The sequence below is a fragment of the Lottia gigantea genome (genome assembly GCF_000327385.1).
Source record: "Lottia gigantea unplaced genomic scaffold LOTGIsca_47, whole genome shotgun sequence".
Lineage (NCBI taxonomy): Eukaryota > Metazoa > Mollusca > Gastropoda > Lottiidae > Lottia > Lottia gigantea.
This window is the reverse complement of record NW_008709640.1, coordinates 186,485-207,413: the sequence shown is the minus strand read 5'-3', so window position 1 is coordinate 207,413 and position 20,929 is coordinate 186,485. Positions and strand designations below refer to the sequence as shown.

The 20,929-nt window shown below is 34.7% G+C and overlaps 4 protein-coding genes across 4 annotated transcripts; 3 read left to right on the top strand and 1 right to left on the bottom strand.

The window, feature by feature from the left end:
• Positions 1-2,643: 2,643 nt before the first annotated feature.
• Positions 2,644-3,222, top strand: LOTGIDRAFT_124620 (hypothetical protein; the record flags this gene model as incomplete). Its single annotated transcript, XM_009061256.1, has 1 exon — positions 2,644-3,222. A coding segment is annotated over one exon (579 nt), but the record flags the coding sequence as incomplete, so codon positions are not given.
• Positions 3,223-7,609: 4,387 nt separating this feature from the next.
• Positions 7,610-9,010, bottom strand: LOTGIDRAFT_164730 (hypothetical protein; the record flags this gene model as incomplete). The annotated part of the gene is made up of 2 exons (XM_009061255.1): positions 7,610-8,249; positions 8,919-9,010. The coding sequence occupies 2 exons, from the start codon at positions 9,008-9,010 to the stop codon at positions 7,610-7,612; spliced, it is 732 nt and encodes a 243-aa protein (XP_009059503.1).
• A 1,682-nt stretch (positions 9,011-10,692) lies between these two features.
• Positions 10,693-15,320, top strand: LOTGIDRAFT_234113 (hypothetical protein). The gene is made up of 10 exons (XM_009061254.1): positions 10,693-11,067; positions 11,607-11,777; positions 12,098-12,151; positions 12,391-12,588; positions 12,911-13,014; positions 13,439-13,547; positions 13,775-13,961; positions 14,242-14,309; positions 14,660-14,838; positions 15,102-15,320. The coding sequence occupies exons 1-10, from the start codon at positions 10,849-10,851 to the stop codon at positions 15,157-15,159; spliced, it is 1,347 nt and encodes a 448-aa protein (XP_009059502.1). The 5' UTR covers positions 10,693-10,848; the 3' UTR covers positions 15,160-15,320.
• Positions 15,321-16,195: 875 nt separating this feature from the next.
• On the top strand, positions 16,196-20,926 carry LOTGIDRAFT_234111 (hypothetical protein). Its single transcript, XM_009061253.1, has 7 exons — positions 16,196-16,280; positions 16,566-16,943; positions 18,501-18,818; positions 19,165-19,650; positions 19,893-19,942; positions 20,190-20,281; positions 20,678-20,926. Exons 1-7 carry the CDS (start codon positions 16,265-16,267, stop codon positions 20,715-20,717), a joined length of 1,380 nt encoding a protein of 459 aa, XP_009059501.1. The 5' UTR covers positions 16,196-16,264; the 3' UTR covers positions 20,718-20,926.
• The last annotated feature ends 3 nt before the right edge of the window (positions 20,927-20,929 follow it).

The following is a 20,929-nucleotide window of genomic DNA, read 5'->3' as shown; positions in this document are numbered from 1 at the left end:
CAGCTTGTCACATCAGATGAACCAGTTCAACAAGATAAAGAACTACAACTTTTCACTCCAGATGAACCAATTCAACAACATACAGAACAACAGGTTTTCAAGCAAAATACAGAACCTCATCAAGAATCTATTGACATGGATGGAAATATACCTTACATTATAGAATCACCATCCCCAGCATCACATATTGAATTTTTCGATTCAAAACCTATTGAGAAATCAGAGTTCTCAATGGCAATTGCTGATGAAGAACCAGAGGTTGAATATGAACTTGATGAAGATAAACATTTGAGCATTTTATCTTTTGATAAGCCTGTTGTATTATCAGAGGAGGATAGTTGCAATCCCAAACCAACATTTAGCAGACAGATTTCTGAAGTTTCATTGGAAATGAGTGCAGCTACACACAAGACAAATTGCGAACCTATCGTTATTGGGGTACTTACATTTCCAGATGATCAATCTAAACCAAAGGAATTCTTCAGAAGTTTATCCACGCACAATGTTGAGATATTTGAGATTACAGATCTTAAGGAATCTCCAGCAATGGAAACAGCTGAGCATTCATTTTTTGTGAACATGCCAATTGTGGAGGTCCCATCAACTGATGAATGTAGTATTAGTATTGCTCCTTCTGATATGGATGATAGTGTATTTGGTATAGACACTGAATCAGAATGTGGTGATAGAAAGATAGATAGTACCACAGGTGATACAGAATATGATGGTGAGCAACCATCATTTGACAGAGTTCCTTGGAGTAATAGACGAGATTTATATGGATACAAAGATCCAAAAAGAATTTATAAATCTGAATTTTCTAAGGAAATTACTAGCCCAACTTCTCTTCTATTTAATGAAAATCATCAAATCTCGAGGGAATCAAATCTAGAATTAAAGGAGGAAGAAAATTCAAGTGAAGTTGAAAAGGCTATAGACAGATTTGAAATGTTTGTGAACCACACTGACATTCTGAATGAAAAAAAAGAATCCAGGGAAGTAAATCTACAAGATACATGTACCACATCTCAAGACATCGAACATCAAGATTCTTTAATTGATCATCCAAATACAGAGTTACAACTTATTGCATCAAATGCACCAGATGAACAAGACAGAGAGTCGCAACTTGTCGCATCAGATGCACCAGATCAACAAGATACAGAACGACACCTTGACACATCAGTTCATTCAGTTAAACAAGATACAAAACAGCAACTTTTTACATCAGATAAACCAGGTCAGCAAGATAAAGAACTACATTTTGCTACGTCAGATGAAAGAGTTCAACGAGATAGAGAATTGCAATCTGTCCAGTCTGATAAACCTGTTGAACATGATACAGAGCATCGGCTTGTCACATCAGATGAAGCAGTTCAACAAGATAAAGAATTTCAGCTTGTCACATCAGATGAACCAGTTCAACAAGATATAGACCTTCAGATTGTCACATCAGATGAACCAGCTCAAAAGGATACAGGTCTACAGCTTATCACATCAGATGAAGCAGTTCAAAAGGATACAGATCTACAGCTTGTCACATCAGATGAAGCAGTTCAACAAGATACAGAACTTCAGCTTGTCACATCAGATGAACCAGTTCAAAAGGATACAGAACTTCAGTTTGTCGCATCAGATGAACCACTTCAACAAGATACAGACCTACAGTTTGTTACATCAGACGAAGAAGTTCAACAAGATAAAGATCTACAGCTTGTCACATCAAATGAACCAGTTCAACCAGATACAGATCTACAGCTTGTCACATCAGATGAAGCAGCCCAACAAGATACAGATGTACAACTTTTCACATCAGATAAACCAGTTCAAAAGGATACAGATCTACGGCTTGTCACATCAGATGAACCACTTCAACAAGAGAAAGAATTTCAGCTTGTCACATCAGATGAACCACTTCAACAAGATAAAGAACTTCAGCTTGTCACATCAGATGAACCAGTTCAACAAGATAAAGAACTACAACTTTTCACATCAGATGAACCAGAACTTCAGCTTGTCACATCAGATGAAGCAGTTCAAAAGGATACATATCTACAGCTTGTCACATCAGATGAAGCACTTCAACAAGATAAAGAACTTCAGCTCGTCACATCAGATGAAGCACTTAAAAAAAATAAAGAACTTCAGCTTGTCACATCAGATGAACCAGTTCAAAAGGATACAGATCTACAGCTTGTCACATCAGATGAAGCAGTCCAACAAGATACAGATCTACAGCTTGTCACATCAGATGAAGCAGTCCAACAAGATACAGATCTACAACTTGTCACATCAGATGAACCAGTTCAAAAGGATACAGATCTACAGCTTGTCATATCAGATGAAGCAGTCCAACAAAATACAGATCTACATCTTGTCACATCAGATGAGGCAGTTCAAAAGGATACAGATCTACAGCTTGTCACATCAGATGAAGCAGTCCAACAAAATACAGATCTACATCTTGTCACATCAGATGAGGCAGTTCAAAAGGATACAGATCTACAGCTTGCCATATCAGATGAAGCAGTTCAACAAGATAAAGAACTTCAGCTTGTCACATCAAATGTACCAGTTCAAAAGGATACAGATCTACAGCTGATCACATCAAATGAACCAGTTCAACAAGATAAAGAACTTCAGCTTGTCACATCAGATGAACCAGTTCAACAAGATACAGAACTTCAGCTTGTCACATCAGATGAACCAGTTCAAAAGGATATAGATCTACAGCTTATCACATCAGATGAACCTGTTCAAAAGGATACAGATCTACAGCTTGTCACATCAGATGAACCAGTTCAACAAGATAAACATCTACAACTTTTCACATTAGATAAACCAGTTCAAAAGGATACAGATCTACAGCTTGTGACATCAGATGAAGCAGTTCAACAAGATACAGATCTACAGCTTGTCACATCAGATGAACCAGTTCAAAAGGATACAGATCTACGGCTTGTCACATCAGATGAAGCAGTCCAACAAGATAAAGAACTTCAGCTTGTCACATCAGATGAACCAGTCCAACAAGATAAAGAACTTCAGCTTGTCACATCAGATGAACCAGTTCAAAAGGATACAGATCTACAGCTTGTCACATCAGTTGAAACAATTCAACAAGATAAAGAACTTCAGCTTGTCACATCAGATGAACCAGTTCAAACGGATACAGAACTTCAGCTTGTCACATCAGATGAACCAGTTCAACAAGATACAGATCTACAGCTTGTCACATCAAATGAACCAGTTAAACACGATAGTGAACAAGAACTTGTCACATCAAACCAGTCAGTGAAATCAGATTACGTTACTGATGACGTAAATTTACAGGCAAAGGATGAAATATCAGATGAGAAATTGGAATCAACTCAACAGCTAGAACAAATTAGCTTAGTCTCTGGGGAGCAAGAACAGAATTTTCAAGATATATGTTTTAAGCAGGAAGAGATGAACAATGAAAGATTACACGAGACAGAAAAGATTGAACAGAAGACAGATATGCCTGTTGATACAGAATGTTCATCTCGGCCAGAAATGCGTGCAGTCGATTTTAAATCTGCATCAAACGAAGGGCTGTTAAATGTCATGTACGGTGTTGTGGATGATGAAGTTGAGAATATCACAAGTAGTGAAGCTGCCAAACCCAGAGAAGTTAGAGGAGAAACACCCCAAGATATAGTAAGCAGAATTCTTTTGGAAACAGAAGATATTTTGAATGAATCAACTCTTGTTTCTTCTCAACCAGCTGACGAAGAAGAATCTGGTCACAGCTATGAATTATCCGACATCGCTGGAGCCCTTCAGAATATAAATACTCGTTCTGAAAGTGAACAAGAGCATTTTTTAGAGACTGCTACTGCCACGGAATATTCAACAGATCGGAGAACCCATGGCAGAAATACAAAATTTGAAATCCGAAGTGAAAAAGGCGAAGGCATCAAAGTAGATGAAAGTATTTATTATTCAACGGTACAGTATGGATCAAATTCAAGTCATCAGTCAAGCGTTTCAGTGTTTGATCAAGAAATGTATGAAACCGCCAGAGATTTTGGACAGCTTACAGGGTCGTCTGATTTGCAATTCACATCGGACGACATAATGGCACCACAAGTATTTTGTACATCAATAGACGATGAATCAGCAGCCAGGTCGTATTTTAGTGATGAAGATGATGCTGACTTTGAGGCTGCAGAAGCTTGGGCAGAATATTCTGATGAACATGCAAGCTCAGGGCGTATGGAAATAACATCTACCAGAACAATATTGAAATCTTCCAACGTCAGCAGCAATGTTCCTGACATAGTCATTACAGCAAGTACACCAAGGGATGAAGCAATACACGGCTGGGGTTTCTTATCAGAAGCGGAAACTGGCTATTACCAAACGTTAGAAGATGATGCTATGCCTGAGGAAGAAGAGTTGCAGAAACAATTTTCTTCCTTCTTAGATGATTCTGGTGAGGATTCTAGTCCAGAATGTGTTCAAGAGGACAAACAAATAAATGTGGGCGTTTCCTATGAATCGCAGCAAGATTTTGTATCTGAAGTAACAAACCAAGAAAAAATGGATTTGGATCATCTTGTAGGCGAGTTGAATTTACACCAAGAGAGTGGTACTGCTGATGGCCCCACAGAAGAAGAACGTCTTTCCAAATTAGCTCAACAATTTGGCTTGTTAACTTCTAAAGAGTCTGATCATTCTGACCAAACTGAATCTGATTCAGAGTCTGATTCAGATTTAGATGCTGAATATGAAATGGTAAATGTAAATGATACAGATGATGACTTTAAAGATGATTCCCACATTGATGAGGACTGGGTTGTGACTGATTCTGTGTTGGATAAAGTAGCAGATACAGAAAATCAAACAGAATTACAAGAGGAAGAAAGGCAACTCCAGAAAAACGTTGATAGTGGTGTTGAAAGAGAAGAAAAGGCTGTATCATCAGCAGTTCAGGAAAGTGCACAGTCTTCACCACCTGTACCTAAAGTAAGACTTCCGTCACTTTATCAGAGAACAATGTCTGCTGCCCTTTCTGGTGTAGCTGATAATCCGGAATGGCAAGTCGATATGGCATCTGTTGTACTGGAAGGCGATTATGTTCCTGACGAAGAGGTATTTGATGAGAATCTAGAAGGATCTGTTAAAACAGATGATGAGGGAACAAAGAGTGAAACCAGCATCATCTCCCTAAGAAATCCCTTTGGTGCCCTTTACAGTGATTCAACAGACACAGCCTCAGAATGTGATTCGGAAAAGCTTAAATTTGAGAAAACATTTTCTGAAGAAAGGCGAAGAGATTTACAGATCAAATCGTCTGTCATTTCCTATGATCCCAGTGAAAAACAGATCTCAAAGAAAAAGAAAAAGAAGAAAAATAAGAATGCTTCAGAAGACGTTACAGGAGTAATGGGTTCACCAGAAAATGCTCCCCTGGCTCCTCCCCTTAATTTACCGGTTTGTACATCACATAAGAAGTCACGATCTCCCTCACTCGAGAAGAAAGTTGGTACATTTAAGCTCGGAGTAGAATTAGAAAAGGAACTGAGTGAAACACTACAATCTCTTGAAACCAAAAAACGTAAAAAGAGAAAGAAGAAGAGCAAGTCAGTGGAAGCTACCCAATCAGAAATCGTTACTGAACAGACAATGGCGTCATCACCAGGTTCAGTTTCTGTTGTAGAAACAGCTTCGATGACAAGCAAATCGGTAACCAAAACCAAAACTACAGATGTAAAAGCAAACGAGTCAGCAACTGAATCTGATTCTGATCGACATGCTTCTTCTTCTCGATCAGATGCAAAGTCCTTTTATAGTCTCGGTGCGCCTGAATTGACAGTAACGAGTCCTGAAAGTGATACTCTATTCATACCTGATGTAAAACCAAAAAGGGAAAAGTCGGGAAATAGAGAGTCATCTAGGAAAACGACCCATGAAAAAAGTTCTTTGGATGTTCCTCTTAAAACTCGTAAAAGCAGAAGTAGAACATCTTCAAGATCAAGATCCCGATCTCGACGAAGACGAAATATAGTTGTTGTTGACAGCAAACCAAGCCATTAAACTACGGATAGCACGATTTACATTTGATCACCCCCTCGTCTTTCATTTTCGAGTTTTTCATTATTACATCTATACAATAGGAAATCTATAGGTCTGCTATATGTTTATTTTCTACTTTTTATACCTTAAGAATTTCTTTGACTAAATCCAATTCAGTTTGAGAACTGAGTTATCTGTGTAAATATCATAGACGTGTACACGTAAATATCAGTACTTTTGATTTGATTTCGCCGACTGGTGCGTTGACACCTTAACGTGAAAACTTTCAAGATAATTGTCTTTCAATAAGGAGAAAAAATAAATGTGGAAATTGCCATCAATTCTCTCGAAGAATTGAACACCCGAACTTGACATTATATTATTATTTTATGTTTGTGAATTTTGAATTTGATGCTATAATCCATGTTATTTTATCAAGGGTCTGTGACGTTAGATGTGATAAACGGCGTACACCGTTGATAAAGCAACATGACTAATGATATATGATCGGTCACTACTTTCCAGGTACATTTTGTTAACATATATTTTCTGAACTACATTTGACCAATTTCGGTAGGTTGACCGATTGCAAGGATTTGAATTATTGAACTGCAAACCATGACCACGTATAATCTTGTTTCTGGGGAAAAGTAACCCCGAGAAAAATTATGTTAAAAGTATTCTATTTAGATTATTTTAAAATAAATGAATAAGCATATCAACAGGTTCATTGTTATATCCTTCCAGCGGAGGCAGTAGTTTTGATGACTCTGGTGCATACTGGCGAGGTCTCCGGTGACTTTTTTCTTGGAAACCTTTCGTTACTCAGTTAATCTTTCAGATGCTCAGTTAGAAGCTCTTGGTTACGTGCTCCCACAGAGCTGTCGCATTTTGCATCATCGGCGGTTGTTCCCCCATTTAGTCTGCCCCTTATTTGTACCCCCAGTCTTGGGAGGCTGATGCCGCCACTACATTATGACAAGGAGATTCTGGGTATTTTGTCTTCAGTTAAACATAGCTGGAGAAATTATGTCCCATAAACTGACTCCAGCTGATGAATTGGATGGAGTGTCCCTTTAATCAAAAATACAAGCCACGATACATATACTATTGACAGACGTCGCGAATTCAAAAATAATTTTGGGTATAATAGTCGTCAACACATCGACAAATTTAAAGTCAGCTCAAATTCATTGTATATTATATTCATTTCAAATAACCATTATAGTTTCGAGGCATATCACATTCCAACGTAATGTTATATAGTTATAAATAAAATAGCTGTGTGTAATTGAATTTGAGCTTGGAAGTCAAATCAAATTGCACCAGGATTAGAAAAGCATCCAGGTGCAATAACAAACGGTTTAATTAAGAACTACAAAATGTTAGGAATTCTTTCATAAAGGTCTTTGTTTCAACGCTAAACTGAAGCAAAATTTTGTTTTGGAAAATCTTATGCTTATAAGTAGTTGAAACTTTTTTGTATTCATTTAACTATGAAAAAGTTGTGCAATGCACAATGAAATCAGAGCAACTAATACGATCGGCTGGAGGTCATTGCCAACACTCAATGTACAAGGCTCAGATAGGAATTCTGGACACGATATTTTAGGTGTTGTTTTTCTTCATTACGGCCACAACCAACACAATGAAAACACACGAACAAATTTCTAGGATCATACTTCTTTTTAACGGCTAGGAGCCGAGCATAGTTTTCTTCACCCCAGAAACCATTCTTCCATCCAGGCAGGCATTCAGTGGGTTCGAAATAGACTGCTTTGCCATATTTTAACATATCGTTTCCGAAATGCCCGCCAGTTTTAGGCACAGATTCCGTGAGTTGAACCTTGGCTTTGTCCCATCCCAAATAACAACTCTCAGAATGTAGTGCCGTTTTAAATATGGAGAGATAGATGTCTGAGTGGTAGAGGTTCTCATGGCGCCTAAGATGAGATGAGATGGGATGAGATCCCGAATGTTTTGTTAGAAGATCTGTAAATGCATCATAATCCGTATCATCATCTATTAATACATTCATTAAATAAAGATTCATTCTAATGGCGTTGTTGTCTGTTTTGACACCACTTTCATAACCCCAAAAGGTTGCATTTTCGCGCACTGAAGTCGCGGTAGGGTCAACGCCTGAATCTACTTTGATTGTAGATATTAATGTTTCTATTTGATCGTCTACCTGGGTTGTTCTGACACTATAATGAATCAAAACAAATGTTAACCATCCGAAATCAATAGTTCATCCTAAATATGCAGGTGCATTGTTAAATAACATATATCCACCCCATTTATTGTCCATAGTTTTAGATTGCTTGAAGAAGGATTTGATGATTTTTTGTCCTGGATCTAGAGTATTGTCTCCAAAGCGGATATAAAATATAAGCATATGTGATACCGGGTAGTGGAGTGCAACCTAAACGTAAAGGAAACAATGACTCCAAAGCTGCCTCCTCCGCCACCTTTAATGGCCCAAAACAGATCAGTGTCATCGCTGGTAGTAGAGCTGCCGTTATCAAAGTGAATAACGATTCCATCTTCGTTGACAGTTCAGTGTTCACATGCAGCAGTCACAGGGTCTATCTCCAGTAAACTATCAACAGCCAATCCTAGAGATCTGGAGAGTGGACCGTGACCACCACCTTGAGTATAGCCGCCTATTCCAAAACCTGGGTCGCTTCCTCCAAGAACAACCTTATTAACTCCGTCAACCTTAAATACATACTTATCACAAGTTGTGATCATTAGCAAACTTCACACATTTCTGTACATCTTCCAGGTTAGCAACATTTATTATCATTCCGGGCGATCGTTCGACTCGGGGATTGATCATCTTGATGGCGATGGGACAGGGTAGAGGAGTATACATTGCCAGTGAGTGAGCTGGAAAAGGTGGAAAGTTCTGACTGGCAAGGCCAGCATGTTGTATCGTAGCTCCGACATCTAACAAAACATCCATCGTGACACGAACTTGTAGCAATTAAGGAAAGCCCTGTAAGGACCGTTAGTAATTCCTTGAACTTAAATAAAATACATAATAATTCTGAATTCGTATACTGGTAGCCTGTAATGCAATATCAACTCTCAGAAAAGCTGAAGCTTTCGCCAGCAAGGCAAGCGCACTAATATAGTCTCTCAGTTACGAATTATTGCAAGGTTGACCCGTTTCAGGTTTATAAATAGGCAAGACAATATGTCCATGTTAGCTAGTTTACCTGATTAACAATGTAAATTAAGCAGTCATCCTTGACCATGTAGATTACTTTTTATTCGTCAACTTAAGTCCATCAAACCTATATAGGCCCTATCGATGGGTCTAGGCCATGAAAAAGTCACCAAGAACCGGTTTAGCTTCATTAATTGCCACAATTAGTCCCTATTGTACAAAATATAACCAAAAATAGTTAAATAACGTATATCAATATTGATTATAACAATAAGCTTATAATTGTTGATTGGATTAACAGCTTGTATAATACTAATAATAGGGCTAATCGACCGCTAGCACAGATTGATCAGTCACTAGGCTACTCACAACCCAAAAGTCTTAGCCAAAATGTGGTTGTAAAGGTATTTGGATTTGTCAGCCGTTTTTCTACAACACGGTCTGAGATGTAGTAGATCTAGGCCATAGACTTATAAATAGTTATTCTATATATAATTCTAGGGTCTAGGCGTACATGATGTAGGCTAAATACAATATGGCGGCATATACAAGTAGGCTAGCAGGGAATGGCCAGAGTCCATTATTATTTTTCATCATGTTGTTTTGGCGCCAAAATTAGGCCTAGGTCTAAATGTACTGTTTTACCTAGGCTTAATTCCTTCTATATACATGTATATATTATCTGCTAAAACTTACTGACAAGTTTTCATATCATCTCAAAACTCAAAGCAATGACCTGTCCACGGAATGCAAAACTCAGGCTTTGGTGAAGTCCGATATATCCACAAAATCAAGTAATTAATTATAAAACGCTTAATACATCCATTAAGCGATTTCCAAATCGCGAGCCTAGGGGAAGTAACTCTCAAGTGGGGTTTCCAACGTCCTTGACCTCTACTCTTGAATTGACCTCGTCGACATTGTCATATTTTAATGCCTCGTGGGCGATTACGCGACTCATATAATTTAGAATGAATGCTCCACCACTGACACAATTTTCAACAGATATTAATCATTGGCAAAGTTTGTTTGTATACACCGGAAGATGATTGTATCCTGTTTTAGCGTTGATTACCAAGACTCTATTTTTCTCAAACTAAACGGATTCATCGCTTGCTCACTTTTAAAAAAAATTCTGATTATAGTTTTATTGTCGCTTTTTCAAACTTGATAAATTGTGGGATGCATACTTATTTAACCAATGGTCTATTAAACACAAATATTAGCCACAGGACGTATTCTAAGACGTACTATCCCTTTAAGCTTTACTGAAACCTCCAACAGTAATGTATATTATCTTAGTTGTTTTCATAGATGTGTTATATAACTAGATGGTCGGTAGTCTTTTGGTGTCTATGGACTATTTGACTAATGTCCGTTTTGGCAGATTTGTCTCGATTATTTAGCCTTACGTTTTCTGACACTTACGACCTTGACATTATAATGTCAATATTGATTTAACCAATCACAATATATGTTATTCGACACACGTGCCAAGGACGTCAATATTTTTTCTTGGTTGAAACCGGTCAATCTATCACTACTTCCGATAGTGATAGTGTCTTTCAAACTTTCGATCGTGTATTTCAAATTGTTAAGACTACAGAATACCTGATAAATTATTTGATGACATGGCACTTCAGTCTGGTAGAAGATTACTTGGTTTAAAGTTCGTAAGAAGAATCATAGCTCAAGAAAATGAAATCGCAATGTTCAGTACGACTGGACCAACTAATGCCAAAAGTTGTAAAGTTTTAGTTGTTGGTGGGGGGACAGGAGGGATTTCTACAGCTGCTAGATTCGTGAAGAAGGTTGGAAAAGGAAATGTCATCATTATAGAACCTACAGATGTAAGTTCAATGTGCACTAATTAATTTTTTTTTTATGAAGTTTACAACTTATGATAGGAATAGCCTTTATTGTTTTAGACTTAGGCCTAAGCTCTGGCTTTTTAAGGAACTGTATGGTGGGTTTTCAATCCAGGACTAAGGAGAAATGAAAATAAATTAAATGGAAGATAATATGACATTTTGCTTAAATAGAAAGAAAATTCATGCGGGGTAGGGTGGTGCTACGAAGGCAGGGCATGATCACCCCTACAGATCAGCTTGATGAGTTTGGTAACTCAGCATTTAGCATTCAGCAACTTACATATTACATACAAAATTTTCATGGTTAATTTACTTTGTTATTCTGACAGAACAAAAGTGATCAATAGAGTTGATAAACCCTGCTGATGCAAAATTGCAACTTTTGCAAAAGAATAGTATGGCTAGTTCATACATGCAATTTGCTTTTTTGCTTGCAGTCAAAGTTGATAAAGTTTTTGGTGGTACCTAAAATGAATATTTTTCATATTGTATTGATGTAAAATCAATTTCATTAACAGACACATTATTACCAAGCAATGTGGACATTAGTCGGCGGTGGTGCTAAAAAATTTACAGATACATCTAAACCAATGAAATCAGTTATACCTAGTGGCTGCAACTGGATTCAAGATAAAGCTGTTAAATTTGATCCAGAAAATAATACAGTGACAACTGAAGGAGGTGAAACGGTAAGATTATTGAGTTGTATGAAAGATAATTATTTTTCATTATACTTTCAAGGATTCACTCTTTTTATTGTCCATTTAATGCCCTTTTCTGAATGTATCGTGAAGGCAAAGTTTATTTTTTTGTTTTTACTTCTTTCACAAAATAAAAGTTCTTATTTAGATATTTGCACACTGAAGTGTTTGTATTTAGCCTTGATACTTTATCTTTTGATAAAGATGCTAGTGAGCATTGAGATCAATGTCCTTCAAAGTTATTTTCATTCATAATTCAAAGTTTTGTTTCTTTAATGTTTTGACAGATGTTAACTGTTCAATTTCAGGTCAACTATGAATATTTGATAATTGGCATGGGACTCCAACTAAATTTTGAAAATGTAAGTTTCCAACTGGTAAAATTGATTGTTGAATGATATGCCTCATTTGAAAAGAATCTAAATTACTAACTCAACATTATGAAAGAAATTTATTATTAGAAAGCCTAAAACAAGATTGACCTTCTGCAAATACATGCAATTTGTCTAATTTATTACCCAAAGGTACATCAAAAGGAACATCATATTAGATTATTTGGGTACTAAAGTTAGCTTACCTTGCAATCTTTATTATTATTCAGGTCAAAGGTTTAGTTGATGCTTTAAAAACTGATCCAAATGTTGTTTCTAACTATTCACCAAACACTGTCAATAAAACATTTCCAGCTTTACAGAATTTAAAAAATGGTGAAGCTATTTTTACCTTTCCTAGTACACCCATTAAATGTGCTGGCGCTCCCCAAAAAATAATGTACTTAGCTGATGATTATCTTCGAAAGGTAAGTATATTAAGACAAGGGACAAAGTTTGTCTTCATTTCAGGGCATTATTGAAAAATTTGTATTGTTATATGAGAAAGTAACAACAGTCTTAATTAGTGCAATATGTTTTTGCTGAATTGTAGGAGAACTGTATATCTATTTTGATTCTGGAAAGCCCCATTGATGATTGGTCTCTATTTATACTTTTCCTAACATCACAGCTGTATATGGTATAATTTCATGTTGTAATATTAGTGATCATTTTCAGTCTAAGACTGTTAAAGCAATAAAAAGTTTAAAATGTTAAAGGCTGCTTGATTGGTTCTGTACTAAATTTCAGAATGGTAGAAGAGATAATGTACATATCAATTTTAATACAGCACTGGGTGTTATCTTTGGTGTGCCAAAATATGCTGAAAGGTTGAGAGAGTTAGTTTCTAAAAGGTAGATGATTTTCATGGATTGAAATGTGCAAAATGGAAAAATTTGATTGTTAAATTCTGTATATGATGTTCCAGGGAGAAAAAAGTTCCAATTCAGTTCGCTGGCATAGTTCTCAAAGTATGATTAAAAATTGTTGTCATTTTGACTTCAGACCAAATGAAAATCTATTTTGATAATATTTTCTTTTGCAACTTGTTAATCAAGACTACATGATTTGAATTATTGGTAAAGACTTGAACTATAAGACATTTGGTCACTGTGATGATTGCATTAGATTACATTTTTTAATGTTTGTTGGAATGGCTTTGTAAGAAGTACATAATAACTGTAGATACTGTAATACATGCTTGTGCTGTGTGGCTATCATTATACAGTGTGTCTCTGTTAAATTTTTTTGAATATTGATAAATATATATTTTTACAGGAATATAACTGTAAATTATACTCATAATCTGACAGCCATAGATGCTGATAAGAAAGAGGCTGTGTTTGAAATTTTAGGGAATGATAAAAAAGAAACCAAAAGCTTTAAGGTACTAACAATATCTTTCTATAATTACTGACTCTTACAACATTTATTTTGTATTTGGAGAAAGAATGGGGGGTTAAAATTACAAAGTTATAACAGAGAATGACAAAAGTGAACTTCACAGAATTTCCTTTGGTTAAAATTGAGCTGATGACATTTTAGGGAGTCGTTGCTGCCATTTTGACATGACCATCATCATCTTCGACTGAATATTTTTGTTGTTGTTTTCAGTATGACTTTATTCATGTTACACCACCTATGTCGGCTCCTGATGTATTACGTAATTCAAATAGACTAGTTGATAGTACTGGGTTTTTAGATGTTAATAAAGAAACATTACAACATGTTAAATACAAGAATATATTTGGTATTGGTGATTGTACTAACATACCTACATCCAAGACTGCTGCTGCAATTGGTAAGATATTTAAATATATATTTGTAAATTCTAATAAAAAAATATTTTCATTGTTAAAATACACTGCTCAATACAACAAATTTAGAGGGATGTATTAATATTAAAACAGAACCTGAAAAATGTTGGTCATAAACTAATTATAATAATAATGATAAACTCATTTTATATGGGTCAGAATAAGGTTGATTACTCCAAAGTGACCATTCCACTTGAAAGTTATTTACTTGAAATACTAATTGATAAGAGAGTGTATTTTATTATCATATCCCTCTACTTACAGCTGCTCAAAATGGTGTATTATATAAAAATCTTTCATTGGTTATGGAAGGTGGCAATGTCTCATCAAAGGTAAGTCTAAGCCAAAAGCCCTTAGATAATACATTACTATAATGAATAGTATTGGGACACAGATCTGGGAAGCAAAGCATCTGAGTAGCAAATAACCTCTTATATCACAATTTTCAACTCAAATTTGTGTAGGTACATACAGAGATATTTTCAAATATGAACAAGAAAAATCATTGGCACATTAAAATACCCTTGATATTTGAAAACATTTTACTAGCTTAAATTTCTTTCATTTGTACAAAGCATTGCTTCTCCCATCTCCAGTGGCACAATCAAGATCAGAAAAGTAGGAATAAAACTTTATTTTGTTTCATTTGAACTTAATTTGCATTTCATTTCAATTATTTTAGTATGATGGATACACTTCCTGTCCTTTAGTTACATCTTATGAGAGATGTATACTTGCTGAATTTGGTTTTGATGGGAAAGTGATGGAAACTTTTCCTGTTGATCAAGGAAAAGAAAGGAGGAGCATGTTATTGTTGAAGAAACATGTAATGCCAACCATATATTGGGAGGCTATGCTAAGGTAAATGATATACATGTATAGAATAATCCTAATCACTGTCCTAGTTGATATTTTTTCAGCTATTGAAAAGACTAACAAAAATTGAGTATGGAAGACTAACTACTCAAATTACTTGTAAGCCTATTTGTTAAAAAAAACAGATTTTTAGTGAGCTGGAGATATGTTTAAAAACTCTTTTTTTATTGAAGTTTTTTCTTGTCTGCCTATATGATGTATTTGAATTCCATTCCATTAATTTCATTTAATTTCTTTTGTAATTTCAGGGGATATTGGAATGGACCGGGTGTTTTCAGAAAATTAATGCACTTTGGAAAGTCCTAAATACTTGAACAGAAAACAAGTGAAATGAAATGCTTTAAAATATTTAATGTAATCTACATACATATATATTTGCCTTTTTGCAAAATATAATTTTGTATCTACAAAAAATGTTATATTTGCTTAAAAAAGTTACAATAAATTTACTTATGTTAAACAAACCCATAAGATTATTATCTTCTACTGACACATACCCATCAAAGGTACTATTTTTAAGCCATTATGTTACTCTATAGAATCACTTCAAAGCAATATGTATTGTCCATGATCAAAATCATCCACCAAATATAATTAGTGATGATGAATCAAAGGTTAAAATAAAAAGATCCAGTGAGTATAAGTAGGCCTACTGCTACAGATTGAGAGAAATATTTATCAGTATCAGACTATTCTTTTACAATGTTCAACTGCAAAGCACATAGCACAAAACGACTAGAAGCTTATTCCATTTATCGACCTATATTTTAAACAGTCGTTCAAGGACATCGAGGAATAGATTCTAAGATAGGCAGAAGTGTCTACCTCAGTGGGCCGATATGACTTTTGGTCGAGACGACAAAGTAGCAGTGGTGTAACGGGCACCTGTTGAATTCTTTTACTCCCAGACACACGCTCAGATTTATGTTTCAAATGAAAGACCCATTGATCGAATCCTATGCAAATTAAGTTTAAATCGAGGTTGTCGGCCATCTTGGTTGTTGGCGGTTCTTACGAATCGGATATTGTTTGTTTCATTTTTACGTAATAATAATTCTATCGAGATGAAAAAGGACATATTTGTGGTAAGTTTTGATAAATTGTTCATGTTTGTTATTCTGTTATGATCACAATTCTGTCAGAATATAAGATACGGTGATTCGAGTCAATCATAGCTTGACACTCAATGATCGAGTCGTATCGTTCTAACAATAACATACCCAAGACACAACGACCCAAATACTCCACATCACATGATTGTGATCCAGTAGAAGCTTAGTGAATACCTGTCCTAGTCATTCACTGATTCATTCACTTGAGTGAGTTCAAGTAAGGTGGTAGATGATTATTTGTGTCTGAATGTGTTAACTTGAGAATTTAAATTTTGCCAAAAGATAAAGAAAAAAAAACAATGGATTTGCCTTCAGGTTTGATATCTGTTTTTTGTTTTTAGAATCTAATCTTGCAACATCAAGTAGGATGTAAAACTCCATTTCATTTTACAAATTTATTAAACTTTACAATTAGTAATTTTAGTTTGCATCATAGCAAATTTTATCATCAACAAACATGTCTGTTTTATGGTGCCTTTTCTACTAAATTGAAATGCAAGTTATGGCCAAATTAATAAGACATAAAATGTAAATCAGTACTTTAATTAAATGTCTTTCTAACTTGAAAGTTGTTTGTATAATATATAATTTCTGTTGCAGGATTTGACATCTTAAAGCAAAAGTTATCAGACGAGTTTCAAATACAATGTATTATGGCTGATAATTCTGATACTGATGAGCTCCGTAATGAAATCAAACGGTTAGAGAAGGAGAAATCTGAGTACGATAGAAAAAAAGAAAGAGAAACCCTGGAACAAAAATTGAAAGAACTTAAAGGAGCTTTGAAGGGAAATTCCTCTGTAGCATCATCACCGTCCAATTCAAACAATAATAGAAGATCTAGGAAAGACTGTAGCCCTAATGTTCAGGAGTCATTTAATAGAATAAAGAATAAATTGGACACCTCTATCCAGTCCGATAATGATGATAGTGACAGTAATAATGTGTCTGATAAATCATCATCAGAAGAAGATGAAGGTATGATAGTTTATTATTTCAAATTGTGCTTGACACACAAAGTTTTTTTCTTTTTACTCCCATGTTATCTAAACTGAAGGGTAGGATGTTGAGGTTTTCAAACTTTTAATGTGTATCTGTTGGCAATGATGATGATGTGCAGCATTCCAAACTTCAATCAAATGCCTGTGGTTCTTGCATGTCTACTTGGCGCTTTATGACATTATTATCACATAAATCTAGCTGTAAATAGCTTACGGACATTTGCTATAGTGTTATCACAAAACTCTTAGTTTTAGTGGTATATCAAACCCTCGTGTTATCTTATTTTATATATCAATCAAGTTAAAAGTAAAAAATCAGCTGATTATCCAAAATTTTAAGAGAAATTTATAATAATAATTTAATGGTTAAAGTTATTTAATAAGATATCCTCATTTCACTCACATAAAGAGTTGAAATATTCAGGTAGATAATAACAGATACTAGAGATAGTGTATAGCTAACGGTATATTTCTTTATATAGTATATCACATTCTATTGTAGTGTCATGGTAACTAATACCAAGGGTCAATGACTATATTAGCAGTTATCAGTGGGCTGAACTATTAAAGCTTAGCTTTTAAAGGGGTCTATTCAGTCAGCCCCTCTTGAGTTATTTGACACTATTGTTTAACCAGATATTTTTTTTTACATATTGGTACTCTATATTTAACTTTATCAGTCAGTTGTTTACCATGGCGTATTAGTTTTTATTATACGCCCACATCACTCTTTGTGGACGTATATTGTAGGCACCCCCGTCCGTCAACATTTGCTTGTCAACGCTCTAAAAACTAGATTTTTTGATGGAATCAAATGAAATTCGGTATGTGTATACATATTCATAAAGCAAAGAACAAGTTCGAATTTTCAACCGTTAGAAGCAGAGTTATTGCCCTTCCCCAAAATCTTGAATATGCTATTACTCTCTTAGTTTTCAACCGATTTTGATGAAACTTAAAATGGATGTTTCGTTTTTACCATCCGCATGCCGTGAAGGGTGTATATGGCTGTGGTCCACTACCTTAAATATTAAATTTGTTATAGTATATTTTAAATAGAATATTAATTTCAAGCAAAAGATTTAAATTTTATATTCTTAAAGTCTAAAGCACAGTAGCATATTTTTGGGCATTAAAAGATGTTTTTGATTCAATTTTTTTAAGGTTTCACACAAAATTCTTATGTTAAAGAGTCACTTTGATATTAAAATTGTTCAATGATGTTAACTGACCTATGGAATAAAGTATATTTATATGAAGAAATTGTGCAATTCACAGAGTATGTGGGGTTTACATTGCTTCTCTGTTGTTCTAACTAATAAGGGTCACAATTGGTAGCCAAATTGGCTCAGCCAACTGAACTAGAAACTCATTGTGATTAAGCAAAGATATTTTTATACATATTGGTCTGGTAATAGAAACCGTATTAAACTTTACATGTATCTAAATCAAAATTACTGTTTTGAATTGAACTGTGCTAGACTATGAAAGCAGGTAAAATTTGTGAATAACTGAAAGAATTTTTTCTTTTTAGCTGAAGAAGTTATGACTGCTCAACACAAACAGAAGATACAGAAACATCGAGATACCTTAGTAGAAAATATGATACCAGACGACATATTTAATGATATGATAGCAGGAAAGATTTTAACCACAGCAGACGTCAGTAGGATCAAGAAAAAGTCCACAAGAGAATCTGTCAATGAAGAACTATTAAATAATCTGGTGCTGAAATCTGATAGAGCATTCTTTGTTTTCACCAAGTCATTGCGGAAAACACTACAAGAGTATTTAGCCAATCTGTTAGAACCACCTTCGAAAGCCAAGAAAAAGAAAAGAAAAAGACAACAGAGTAAGTATTGAAATACATGTATTGCTAAAATCTAGTCATGCTTAAGCCAAGAAGGAATCTCTCATTTTGCTTAAATGGGAGTCTTATATTAGGCTGCAGCTCATTGGTTCAATTAGGTGCAGAAGAATAGGGTGTAACACTCCATTCATTTCATTTTATGCTGCTGATGTATGTCATATATAATCCCTTCAAGATATTGTTTTGGTATTTGTCTAGACTATTATTCTCAATGGCCAACAGGTAGAACAGACCACTTTTTCAACTGATAATCCTATAGCTAGATTGAAGCTGTAACAATCTTTAACTCTAATGTTGAATAATATTTTGATGAATTGATATATTTTAGGAGAAATGAATATTAGTTTAGATGTGGATAAAATAATTCCAACAAATACAACTCCTCCAACCTGTACTTGTCAAGAAGTGGAAGAACAAATATTAATGATGTCTAAAAACGCTTATAAGAATATCAGACGTCGGGATCAGAGTGCTTCTGCTTTTGAACAGTTTCGTAAAGAACTAGAATCTACGAACACTGTTATCAAAGACTCAATGGAAATAATGAACACTCTGAAAATACTGTGTCGTCATGGGGAAGTGATAGGAATTAATCGTGGAAGTGTGAAATTTAAATTAAAATTTCAATCTATGGAGGATTTAAATGATATATGGAGGTTGTATCAATCAGGAGAATTATTAACATCAATACAGTCTAGGTTAATAACACCTAGGGTTTTACAATATTTTAAACTTAAAGACATAATGCTAGGATTAAGAATATATGAAAGTGAATATGAAATTTGTCAAAGGGATTTAACTGATTGGCATAAAGGTACAGCTTTGTTTATATTAAATTATTCGTCCATTTGTCCATGTGTAAACACAAATTTGGCTTAGAAATGGTAAAACAATCAGTACATTTTGTTACAGTTTCAGAGTGCAATCCTCAGACTTATTTCCCTAACTGAAGTTTGTCGAGTAGGACATACTCTCATGTCTACTCTTTGGCTAGATTATAAAGCATTAGACAATTATTGCTGTGATACTGACTTTGCCATTATTTTTGTATTTCAGTTAGGAAAAGGAGTGTGAAAGAAAACTCAGGATCTCATGTACAGCCACAGGTATATACAGTTTACAATCAAAACAATATATCTGCATTTCTGATCAAGATTTCAGATTTTTCAACTTGGTTTAATCTTCTTGGAGTTGTAGTGGGGCCTATGTGGCAAAGTATAGAGGTTATCTCATTAACCTAAAGCAATGCAAATATTTACAGATTTTGTTTGATTTAAAGATTCCAGCCTTGTGCAAAATATGCTGGTATTTATTGCCCTTTCAAGAAATAAAAATTATTAAATTTATATTCAGATTGATCCAAGCCAAGATGTAGAAAACTCACCTTCACCTAAATCACTTCAACAACAACATCATCATGGTAGAAGAAAAGCTTTTAATGAATTGTAAGTATGAGGTTCTGTTTAACAGGAATATGGTGGTTAAAATATTTTCTTAACTACCTGACAGCTCCTAATTCCCATTTCAACAAACGCATACTTTCTGAACTATTGACATTTGTCATGGTCATGACTGATGGTTTGTGAATTAACTATGTACTTTTGGACATTAATTTCTGCCATGTGGAAAGATTTTGCTGATAGGAACACGCCTTATTATTGTCTGAATGAAAATCTGTCTGGTTTGCATGCAATTAAATAAGAACGCATTGACAGATCAATATTAAATGTTTGTACTGTCCTGGTATGTTGATCATGGTAGGTTAACCTAATGTTTTATTTTGAAATGTGATATTGATTGCTATCAACTGAAAATGAGACTTGCATATTTCTGTATTGCAGGCAAAGGAACCATATCTCAGATCAAGAAACGCTTCATTGACCAGCTGTTACTTTTTATGCTGCCAACTCTGCTTTAGAAGGCATTAACCTTAGTTATTTTTAGCTCAGCATGAAGGAAATTTTAAAACCTTATGTTAATTTTTTATTGCAAATGGAAGTGCTATGAAATTATTTTTTAATACTATTTGTTTTGTTATTGAATTTGTTTATAAGATAAATTATATAGAGTACTATTAAATCTTTTAAGAGAAA

Bases quoted from the DNA above. Each gene is read 5' to 3' on its own strand.
- LOTGIDRAFT_234111 (XM_009061253.1), top strand. The intron at 16,944-18,500 runs GTATGATAGTTT...TTTTCTTTTTAG, and splicing joins ATCATCAGAAGAAGATGAAG to CTGAAGAAGTTATGACTGCT. The intron at 18,819-19,164 runs GTAAGTATTGAA...GATATATTTTAG, and splicing joins GAAAAGAAAAAGACAACAGA to GAGAAATGAATATTAGTTTA.
- LOTGIDRAFT_234113 (XM_009061254.1), top strand. From the start codon at position 10,849: ATGGCACTTCAGTCTGGTAGAAGATTACTTGGTTTAAAGTTCGTAAGA. The intron at 14,310-14,659 runs GTAAGTCTAAGC...CAATTATTTTAG, and splicing joins GTGGCAATGTCTCATCAAAG to TATGATGGATACACTTCCTG. The intron at 14,839-15,101 runs GTAAATGATATA...TTGTAATTTCAG, and splicing joins TATTGGGAGGCTATGCTAAG to GGGATATTGGAATGGACCGG.